General features: G+C 45.4%; 1 protein-coding gene across 3 annotated transcripts in view; it reads left to right on the plus strand.

Moving 5' to 3' along the window:
• The window catches only part of LOC126517554 (dihydropyrimidinase-related protein 2-like), an 80,297-nt gene that overhangs the window by 54,747 nt on the left and 13,486 nt on the right, over positions 1-12,064 (plus strand). For all 3 annotated transcript variants that reach the window (XM_050167304.3, XM_050167306.3, XM_050167305.3), the window contains 7 exons: positions 212-285; positions 2,539-2,652; positions 4,338-4,499; positions 7,686-7,825; positions 8,283-8,351; positions 8,916-9,036; positions 11,119-11,275. In XM_050167304.3, the coding sequence (XP_050023261.1) occupies positions 212-285; positions 2,539-2,652; positions 4,338-4,499; positions 7,686-7,825; positions 8,283-8,351; positions 8,916-9,036; positions 11,119-11,275 (837 nt within the window). The remainder of the gene's footprint in view (positions 1-211; positions 286-2,538; positions 2,653-4,337; positions 4,500-7,685; positions 7,826-8,282; positions 8,352-8,915; positions 9,037-11,118; positions 11,276-12,064) is intronic.

The raw sequence follows: 12,064 nt of genomic DNA on the forward strand, positions 1-12,064 counted from the left end.
AGGGGCGATTCCGTGAAACATTCGCATATATTCGCTGTATACGTTCGGCACGACAAATAACGCGCACCGCGCGGCATCTGTCCTAATCGGCAAGAGCGCTCAAAATACCCGTTTAGACTGGGAATTCAGCATATGCGCGTGCAGCGCAGGAAATACGTCAGAAATACATTTCATGCATATGGTTTGCAACGCTGTTCGTTGTTGCTCGCAGGCAAGTTGGCAAGGACCTCACCATACCGGGAGGCACCAGGACCATTGAAGCCAAGGGACAACTGGTCATACCAGGTACGGTAGCTCTTGCGATGTAAGCGTTTTTAAGGGGTTATTATTAAAGAGAAACCAAATAGAAGACGTCTAGAAGTGTAGACTAGTAAAATATGCTTTAAACGCTCAATTCTGTCGACTCTGTCGTAGTGGCAACTTCTTTCGTAAGCCCGATGACTTCTTGCTATGCGACAGGACCAGCCCTGCCGTGACGACAGAAGTTGACGCTGCAAAACTGCAGGCCTACGAAAGTTCTTGTCGTCCGTTGGGAGAACCACTAACGTCTTATATTTTTTTTTTATCCGAGGTAGCAGCGGCAGACATGAGTTGGATCTACCCGGCATATCGATAACGCCACCAATCTGTGCGAAACTAGTTTCCTTTTCGAACAAGCTTGTGGCTAAAGTAGTAGAGGTGTTGCAAGTACTGCCGTGACAAATGACGTCTGATGGAAATTTTCAGTGGACCTCACTACCCGACCTGTGCAGGAAAAAAACATTTTAAATTAAGAAAAGGTGAACGTCCGACTGGCGAAAATAAGTGGCAACCTGCAGAGGTGGTATTGTGAACATTACGGACTGCCAAATACCGTTATATTAACAAATTTTGTAGCGTTGGCGTTGCTGTACAATCTGAGAGGGCGCAGTCCGGTCCCGAGAGCCAATCAGAGGCGACAAGATGTTCAATTTGACAATATGGCTTAATTTGTCCAGAATAGCACCCTCGGTCCGTCCGCGACATGGAGGTAGTTCTTGCCGTAGCATATGGCGTACTCCAGCAGAGAAAGACTGCTGCTCTCTGACCCCACTGCTCAGCTCCATATGCATTAAACTAAAGCCTAACCTGCCATTGTTTTTTTCGCATGGCAGAAAACGTTACTCATATCGCCATGGGCCGGGACATAATACGATGTAGTTGAAGCCCGATTTTACGAATTTCTTGATTTCTAAAAAAAACAAATTCTAAGCACCCCCAATGCTTGCCAATGAGTTTAATGTGCTTGCGTATTCGATCTTACAAAAGAAAGTCGACCACCGCTTCCGATTTTAGGAAGCCGCTTCGAACTAAAGACGCAGAAAAACAGGTGAAAGTGGTCGCAGGGAACTTTGCCACTTTTATTCGCCACAGGTGAACTTCGGCGACTAAGTAGGGCGCTGGATTTGGGTGACTTAGCATCTGCGATTCATCATGGCAGATTTTGCGCAGAAACCTGGAAAAAATGAAAAACGTTGCATCCGTCTCTCCACGCATTGTTTTCCCCTTAGTTTGTGTGCAAAACCTCTGCCATCATAAATTTCACCGATTATACGTAAACGCTTATGACACTTCAGGCCTGCACTCAACGGAAAATTTAGTTGACGCGGATCTTGTTAAGATCGTTGCCGACGTACAAGTGTCAGAAGATGAGGACGACACGGATGCAAACGTGGAGCGTGTGACAACATCTAGCAAGGTCAGGTGGACTTCGTGGACCTCCTCAGGCACTCAGCTATATAGGTCTAAAGGAGGGAAAACGAGCTCTCGGCGCCTTCGCGAGAGTTGCGTAACGCCCTTGTACCGACGAACCCTATACGCAAGTCGAATTGCCGACATTTTCGCCACAACACATCGGTCGTTTTTAACCGAGGCGGCTCTCGTATTATCGCGACAGCGTTAAGGAGCTCGTATCGCAGAAAAGCCGGTGTCGGCGGCGTTGGCCGTGAGCGAAAAATCCCGGAAGGCAATTCATAAATAAAGAACAACTTGCGAGATTGGTTGGGTGGGAATCGAACCAGAGTCTCCGGAGTGTGAGACGGAGACGCTACCACTCAGCCATGAGTTCGATGGTTCAAAGCGGGACAAAAGCGCCTCTAGTGTATGCGGTGTTGCCTTGGAAACGTGCCGTACAAAGTTATACTGCGGTGTATATCGGTAATTATGAGCATGTAAATTACAGAAGTCGCAGTTAAACGAGTAGCGAAGTACGTTTCTGCTACATTTCTTCCGCGCTTGGCGCACACGCAGAGCCATCTTGCGCCAAATAGAAGACCCCCTCCTCGCAATGTACGGCGCTGCCCCGACAGGTGGCGCGCTACTCGCCCGCTTCTCCTCTTCGTCTCGTCAAGAGCATGCCGAGCGAATGAGTGGGCGGTGCGAACGGGGTGCGATAACGCTATCGCGTTCCACTCTTGAAGGCGAAGCTTAAGCGTCCTCCAATTTTTCTCGATTTTACGAAAGCTTCGCCACATCTCGTCGATTTCGTAAAATTGTATTGAAAACGTTCTGACTTCGCAGGTGGAATCGACACCGCCACGCACTTTCAGCTACCGCTGCCCAGTGGCATCAAGTCAGCCGACGACTTCTACTCGGGCACGCGAGCTGCCGTGGCCGGAGGAACCACCATGATCAGTGAGTTGACTGGACTATTCCAATCATACGGACTCTATCAAGTTAACGTTAAGAAAGAGTAAAGTTAGCGCGGATACACGCAGTCATCACCTTGGAGGGCAGATGTTGCTAGTTCTTGCGTAGATAGATTCAGATATCGATTCTCTTCGGGCCGCACGTGAATTTGCAGAGCCCTGCGAAGGTATCTTGATCGGAGCGTGACATTTGCAGCTAAGCAGCTTGCCAGCTTGGAACCTTGGCGCCATTTTGAATCCCTGCTGTTGATTACTGCGCGCAACAAGTGCACGTCTGTTGGGACACGCTCAAGGAAACAAAATTAGACGTTGCTTTTCAAGAAAAAAAAAAACGAGCGCTCGTATGGTTGCAGCCAGTGCTTATAGCTGCGGTGCTTCCACAGTGCTTAATTACGAAACTTAGTCACTAGCAAAGCTGAAGCACTTGGCAATTAGCCTCGTGACAGTTATGAGCGCTTAGGTGTACTACAGTGTACAGCACTGGTCAATCTAGATAGGCGGGAAGGGGGGGGGGGAGGGATCTATATGGATGAGCCTGCATCTTCCCCTCCTTCTCTCCCTGCCCGCACTTCAGCGATGACAAAAGTCAGCGTACAATGAAGCGACGTTCCCAATAACATTAAGGAAACGTTCGTTCCTTCATTTGCATGTTCGTCTGTTCATTCACATGACATCTACCTGAAGACACTACAGTAGGGGCTGCACGACTCAATACAATAAAAGACATACGCTGGGGAAGAGGCAGTATGTGTTTGCTACACAAAGGTAATCGAACGCAGATGAACGGACAATGGAAAAATAAGCAATTTTGTTTCCAAAGTATACAACGCACGAAGAAGTAAACACTGTTAAAACAACAAAAGAACGGCGAGGTGAAGAATAAATAAATAACAATATAGTAAATACAAACAAAGTTTGTGCAACGTATCCTACAGCAGAAATTTATATCACTCGGTCGCGGTGTGGTGGTTTCCAAATACTGCGGAGAAAACACCATCAGAGGCACTCGAACGATGCCTTCCGGAAGTTTGTTCCATTCGTCTACGGTATGACGTAAATAAAGACAACCTATGGGAAAAAGAGACAAAATACGTGGCAAACTTCAAGCACAAAGCTCGTCTAATTGGAACGTAGAAATTGGATACATTTCCAGCGATCCAGAGGAAAGCAACAAACGAACGTAACGGGCACCGCGTGTTATTTAGAAACGAAGTTAAAAGGTACCAATACGCCAAATTACAGGGACGACTAAAGAAGCGCAAAATGGACACAGATGAAAAAATAAAGCGCGTACACACATAATAACACTGTTCATTTTATTCTTGTGACCATTTTACTACTTTATACCTCACAGAGATCAGCATAATCTGAGAATATGTCAGTGAACAGTACGATAAAACCAGACAAAATTGACATTCTATCAAATCTACGCAACCCCGTGCTGGCATTCCATGAAAATCAAGTTCTTCGCAGTTAGCAGGATAGGAAACACGCTTGCACACAAGACTCGAAGTATGGAACACACGACGCACATGCAATTGCATTTTTTTTTATTTCTGCGTCAAGTTAGCGCTTCTTTAGTCGTCCTTATGGAACAGCAACGTGACCCAAACTCCGCCCCCGTCACAACCCTTCATTATTGTGCTTCTATTTCCTTCTTTTTCCATCCAGTTGACTGCGTTGTGGACACAACGTGCTCTCCGCTGGAGGCCTTCGAGAAATGGAAAAGCTGGGCCGACGAGAGGGTGTGCTGCGATTACGGCCTTCAGCTGGCTGTCACATCGTTCGACCCGAAGACAAAGGAGGAGCTTGAGACACTCGTCAGGGAGAAAGGTGCGGCCCGCGACGGTAGTCAAGAGAAACAAGTGACTAGCTTCGCAGTCAATAAAAAAAGAAAGCAAGAGCAAGACAATTGGAGGCTGTAACCCTCGTTACGCGTGTGGTATTGGTGGTCACGAAAAGTGGGGAAACAGTAGCAGGTTCCGACAACCCTGCTGCAGCTGCTGCGCACTCGGTAAAGCGCGCATTTCCTCGGTATTTTCGTGCTCCGGGGAGAAGCAGGCCTCGTGCCTTTGCCGATCGTAGAAACGAGTAGATTCACCAAGAAACCTCTCGGACGATATTGACTTTCGGAGATACCTTCACATTTTGCGAGATTTCACGAGGTTAGCCCCGAGCACGTTCGGCGTCTCCGGGCCACGGCGTTGTGGCACTGTGTGCCAACCAGTGCTAAGACAGCGTCGCCAGGAACGCTGTCGCTCGCATAAGCCGACGCAAGTCTCGTGAAATTTGCGAAAGTGATCGGCCGAGAATATCGCCCAGAAAATGCGTTTGGCATACTTTGAGAGGTCGTTATTTGTGTGGCACGATGTTGCAACTATATAGTGGGATGCGCGGCGCTCCCTTTACCACCGTTTCTTTTTTTGCTCGTACGCGGGAGCCAACTGTATAACCGCATGGATCCATAACTAGCGTATGGCTAAGAATCCAGACGTTGTCGCATACCAGTTTTGGTTATTTGAATAAAGTTACTGTTGAATTGAATTGAACGCGCTACTTCAAGCGCCACTCAATTTTTCACATTACATTTGTTTGTGGGCTGTCATTCTCAAAATTCCAAGGTATAACATTGTAAATGATGAAATACGATGTATGAGCAACCTGTGGTGATGAAACAACGTTTGCGTGGGTGTGCGTGCTTCGAAATAATTTTTGTCGAAAGGACGGTCGACGCTAGGTGCCGGTCGCGGGACGCCGACGATGGATCTTCAGCGACACGGGGCCCTTAACGCTTTCGGTTTAACGCGGGCTTTGCGTAAACATTCCTCAATCTCCTCCCAAATGGTGGTAACTCATACACTCAAGCAAAAAGAAAAAGAACGAAAAAAGAAATTCGCGTCCATTCCACCCTGTGAAAGTGGATGTATAGCGAAGGTGGCACGGACACTAGACAAGTATGAACGTTCCACAAGCACCACTACCACAAGCGACGTACGTCACACGCACGCGTACCGAAGTGCAGCATACACCCTCATTCTTCTAGGCCGTCCGCCAAGCGCAAGTGCCTTTTCCAACTAAATTAACGTTTAAAAGTAAATTGCGTCCGAAAATTCGTAAAGTACGACTAACACTCAAGCTGTAGACATTATAGCTTAGGACTGTTATCGGATATACTACGAGAAAACATAAATCTGTTACGCGGAAAATTAAAGGCAAAGCCTTTTTCCAGCTACCGTCTGAAGTCTGAATTAACGCGGCTGCTAGGGGGCGGTACCGTTAGCACAGCACATATGCTCATTCTTGTAAGCCCTCCGACTAGCCCAAGTGCGTTATTGATGTAATTGAATTGCTCAAAATAGGATGCGTGAGAAAATGCGTGAAGTGTCACAACCTGCAGACATGATAGCATAGGATTGTAATTCGACTATACGAGAAAACATAATCCTGTTACGCGGAAACTCAAAAGCAAGACCCTTTTCCAGCGGCCATCTTTTAGGTGAGCACGCCACGAAGAACTAGAGCCTAACTACTTCGCTGTTTACAAAAAAAAAAAAAAAAAGCGTCCCCAACACACATGTTGGAATATACGGGTTGTTCCTTTATTTTTAGAGCCTACAGAACTTTTAAAAATTGTCTCCCTCATATAGCATATAATTATATAGCGCTCGAGTTGTATTAATCGCAGCGGCGGACATTACTCGCACAGGAAATTGAAATGCATATTCGAATTAAAAAAAATTTTAAGTCACGAACTGACTTCCTTACTCATTACTTTATCGTACATATGCAATTTACGAATTGTAGCCGGTAAACTTGCAAGGCACTCGGAATGAGTTCCAAGAATCGCACGGGCTCAGAGTGCAAGTGCGGTGCGAATCGCAACCGTTTTTCAAAATTTTCTCTAAATCTAGATCCCTCTCGTGCGAGTAATATGCAGATCTTTCACAAGGCAGTTTGCACGTTGCTTGGTTCACGATGTAAAAGACGAAAGGATATTAACCCCCTTATTCAGAAATGCGCCTTAACTTGAAGCCCGTGCTTGGTTTGATCTAAAGGACGTCTGGCGCGACTGCGCTTTGCACTGTAAAATACTTTGAATCTTTAAAAGTGAACGAGAGTCTAAATCGACCTATAACTCACAACCGTACAACCAAAAAGCGTGTAAGGGTTTGTGTTATAGAACGATTTACGTCCTCATTCATTTTTAAGTAAGTAAATTGATTTACAAGACAGGAAAGAGTGTTCTTTTCTGTCCCACCGATTCATCACATCGTTTCGTTTTTTTTTCTTTTTCTATACACCATAACCAAGTCCCGATCGACTAGCCCAGCAATTACTTATTCTTACATTTCTTACTTACTTGTTCTTACATTTATTTTACATTTCAGTTTACTATTACGTGTGGTCTTTCCAGTCGCTCTAGTTTCGCATCAAGACAGCATAACCTCGTATATGTTGAAAAACTTGCCAGTTGGCCAGGATATCTTTTTTAACGTGCATATTTTCAAGTTCACTTAACATTTTCCAGTTTCACTGTGCTGAAGTGAAATATTTAGCCACAAATGAATTTGAAGAAATACGTTGCCTAGGTTTTTTTTTTTTTTTTTTGTTAGGCCACATACTGAGCTTTAAATTCTTATAATATATGTAGGGCTTGATTATTAGTTAGCCGATCACCGTGAAACCTAATTAGCTGTTGAAACTAGCAAAAAATGCGTGAAACACGGTGGCTATGGCAGTTGCACTTGAGGTTTACCTACTTGGCAATGTTACATTTCGACGACCCCCCATGGGTGAAGGCACACACACCGCATTTTATGCAGCTTGTTGCGTTTATTGTATGCAGCGATATTGACGACGCTTGCACACCGAAAAAAAGAAGAAAAACTGGTCTGTCATGGTATGCAAATACTCAACTACTAGAGCATCAATGGTGCACATAAGTAGGTCGCGTTTAACACAAACACGCCGTGAACTATGCATGTGATAATTATAGTTTCGACTTTTTCACATGAACAGGTGTCAACGCCTTCCGAGCTTACCTCAGCATGGAGTCTCTGATGCTGAGCGATCTTCAGCTTATGCACCTGCTTGAAGTTTCTAAGCATTTGGGGGCTTTGACTACAGTCCATGCTGAACATGGTGGCATCATTACAGAGGTGAGAGCAACGTTATCAGAACACTGAGCAGGAGTATCACTAGGAACGCACGCTAAAGCAATGCACGTTATCGCCATATATTACTGTTTATGTGCTTCTGTCAAGATAAAGAGTTTGATCTTGTGACGATATTCATATGACGAACGATATCAATCTTCAGCATTTAGACGTGCATGCCAAAATAGGCATAATATCGCACTATACGCTGGCAACTACGTACTTCTGTCAAAATGAGAGCTGCACACATTTTCGCTGTACACATGATAAAGAAGCAGTACAGCAAACATTACACATCACTTCTGACAATCTCGTTTTAACTTTGCGAAATGCAAAATCACGGTTCGAACGCACTCTTTGTTCTGGAATCACTCCTACTGAAGCAAAACCCAGCTGTGATAACACTTATTGCAAACACTAATATGGTACTTAATATATTTCCTCTTGCCCGTGCCCGCAGAACCAGAAAAGGATTCTTGGCCTCGGAATAACGGGACCTGAAGGTGTGGTCTATAGCCAACCCGAGGAGGTGAGTCACTGCACCGAAAACTGTGCATCCGCTGTCTCTTTCTCCACTGGCCACTAATAGCCTCAAGAATGTTCCGAGTGGAATCAACAGGGAGTTTTCGTAACGCGTGTGTTTTGTGGGCCGCGGACGCGTGCTGTGGAGCACAATGATGAAAGCGCGCGCTCAGCAGTTTCTATTTGGAGCAACGTTACTCATGCTTCGCACTCGGAAAATGCCTACTTCTTGTGTTGTACAAAAAGGTTTCAGCTCAATAGTGCTTTTGAGCGTAAAGATTTGTCTCACCATTACTGTTCCGAATATGCGCCTTTCTGTTGCGGGATATTGCTGATCATATTATCTTAAGTGAACTATGTACCCCAGGAATAGAAATGAAAAAGGAAAGGAGAAAAAAGAAAGAAGGAAAGAGAGAAGAACGAACGTAGCAGAACGTGGAGTTCTAACAAAAAATAAATTTCTTGTTGAGCTCGGACACTATCCGTTTCAATGCAGAATGGACGGTGCGCATAGAATGGGCTCGTGTTTATTTTTTTTTCTATCTCTCTTGCAATGATCCTTTCAAACTAGGTGGAAGCAGAGGCTACCCTTCGAGCAATCGTCATGGCCAATCAGGTGGCAACGCCGCTGCTTATATCGCCCGTGATGAGCAAGTCTGCGGCCGAAATGATTGTACAGAAACGCAACGACGGTGAGTTGAACTTGGCACATATTGCGCCAGTTAGGAGCGTTAAAAACGCTAAAAATAAAACGTGGGGGGGGGGGGGGGGGCAATGGTTACACGTTTGCCAGGGTTGACACGCGCTTCATTTTAACAAAATCGGCGGTGGGCTTGTTTACCTCATCAGATAAGTAGTTTATGGTAATGTATTCGTACGCTTATAGCAATACACAGTAAAAGCCCGGACATTCGAATTCACTTTGCTCACTTCGCCACCACGCATCGCCACGGTGACCTTGACTACCACTCGTCTTCGGGTGGTCGTCCATGCGTTCCATAATGGCTTCGCCGCCTTACAGCAGTGGAATCCAGTAAAACACGCACAACCTACTGCAGGGAACGGACGTGTGAACTTGCGCAAGTACTAAGAGTAAACAGCGTGTAATTACCTAGTACACATTTGTGGCGCATCCAGGAAACCATTAACGACAACGGGCATGTAGAACTTTGAAACTCGACTGATCCCTGGGTTGGGGGCTTCCCGGTGCCACTTCGTACCGAGCTCGTATGCGAACCCCCAAATTCGCGTGCTCCGGCCTGGGAGGCACCAGCCCAAGAACCGCCTTGGTTCCAGCTTTTGATTCCCTCCGCTGCCCTTTGGATACCCTGGAAATCTTGCGCTGCCCACTTCAATTTTCTTTTTTATAATCTCAGGTGCTCGCCTTAGGCGTATTATGTTTATCTTCGCTTGCCAAATAGCCTCACCGCAATGCACATAAATATTGCGGCGAAGCTTACTAAAAGACGTCCGCCATTAGGGAACGGAAATAAGACCCTCGCCAACAGAAGTTGTTGCCTTAACACAAGAAATAAACATTATTGCAAGGAGAATTGAATTTCATTAGCGAAATTGAAGTCAGAATGTCGCTACAGAGTCGAGTTAACTGCGAAATAAAGCGTTACCGTTGAGTTACGCCATATTTGCAGTGCTTTGGAACAGCTGGTCGAGGATGCCATGAGAGCCCAATATTCAATATTACCACGACGACGAGATCAGTGACACAGAGCACTGTGTGCGAACGACTGATGCAATTTTATTAGCGACGCGGCGAATTGACACAACAGACCTACATTGAAATCGAACCAGGTAGCGAACGTACGTTCATGTTTTCACAAAGCTGCAAATGGAAGCGCAAAACAAAGTGGCCGCTACCCGGGAGGACGATACCTGGGATGAACAGATGGATGCCTACATTTCCTCTAGATAAGTTTTACTATACTATTATTTATATCAGAACTGCGACTCCAGTGAAAAAGATGCATTTTGAAGTAGTTCTGTCTTAAGGAAGCTAAAAGCGTGTCATTATATTACTGCACATTCACTTTTAAGTTGCGTTAAATGTACAAATCTTTTTTTTTTTTTTGCTAATCGTTCTCTTGCGCGTAAAATTGGATTACTTCCATTAGCCAGCATTCAAACTTTGTACGCGATCCGGATGTTCTATATATATATATATATATATCAGAGCTACGGAATGGATTCCAAGGGAAGGAAAGCGTAGTAGAGGGCGGCAGAAAGTTAGGTGGGCGGATGAGATTACGAAGTTTGCAGGGACAACATGGCCACAATTAGTACATGACCGGGGTAGTTGGAGAAGTATGGGAGAGGCCTTTGCCCTGCAGTGGGCATAACCAGGCTGATGATGATGATGATATGCTATCAGTGCCTCTAGGGGCGGTGAGGACAAAGCAGACACCGAACCAACACTTACAGCATATACCGAATCTCTCTCTCTCTCTCTCTCTCTCTCTCTCTCTCTCTCTCTCTCTCTATATATATATATATATATATATATATATATATATATATATAGAGAGAGAGAGAGAGAGAGAGAGAGAGAGAGAGAGAGAGTGAGAGAGATTTGGTATACGCTATAAAACTATCAGCGCCCCTAGAAGTGCTGATAGTTAATGTGCATTAGACCTGAAGGGAGCCATATACAGTAATTCTAGTGTGCCCAAGTTCTTTGAATCTAGATCCTCGGCGTTTGCCTTAATATCGGCCTTCGCTACGTTGCGTCCCAAGACCACTTTGTTTTTATTTTTTTCCAGGTTGCGTGGTGTTTGGCCAGCCCACAACGGCGAGCCTGGGCACTGATGGGAGCCACTACTTCAACAAGTGCTGGAGCCATGCAGCGAGTCACGTGACCTCACCGCCGCTGAACCCGGACCCTTCCACGCCTAGCCGTCTCATGGACTTACTCGGTTGGTAAGTGAAACTCGTGACGCTGTTCTCATATCCGCGGCTCTTACGGGCGAAGCAACAAACACAACACGGCTGAAACTGTGTCGGCGCCTTTGAGATGATGTATTAGGATTTCTTACGTTCACGCGGTGGTGACGATACCATGTAAACGAATCACACACTACGATCTTTAAGGAGTGGTACCTCTTTGTTACGGCCAAATTCATTGTGAAAAAAAGAAAGAAAAACACTTATCGTGGCAAAGGCTGACATTTACGGCCGGCGATTGTAAAGCATTACGTCGCACCCGGATTCTGAATTGAGTATTATATTGTATTGTATTGAGTTACATTTTGCACCCTGGTTGACTGCGCGGTTTTGAAAGAGCGCTTGCTGTAGGCGATTGTTACAATGTATGTAATTTCAGTGTAATTACAATGCAATTTCAGAATCCACGTAGAGAGCAGTTACCCGATGCTCTTTGAGTGAAAGTGAAAGGCAACAAATATTTTAAAAAAGAACACTGATATGAACTTCTATTTGCAACAAAGTTCTGGAGAGACAGGACCGACTGGTTGAGGCAGTACGAAGAGTCCTGACCACCTCATACCTAGTCAATCTGTCTCACAGCAAAACACGAGGAGAGAATGTTAATGAATGATTCGGCATGAAATCTAGACAGCACCGAAATGAGCAAGTGTAGAAAAGGAATTACAGATACGTACACGACCTTATAAATAAGCTATCTTTACCAACCATGTGCAGTTCTTCCTCTGAAAATTTTAGAGGCGGGGCAGCGGAAACAGGAGCAGT

The sequence above is a fragment of the Dermacentor andersoni genome, chromosome 11 (assembly GCF_023375885.2).
Source record: "Dermacentor andersoni chromosome 11, qqDerAnde1_hic_scaffold, whole genome shotgun sequence".
NCBI classification, from domain to species: Eukaryota; Metazoa; Arthropoda; class Arachnida; order Ixodida; family Ixodidae; genus Dermacentor; species Dermacentor andersoni.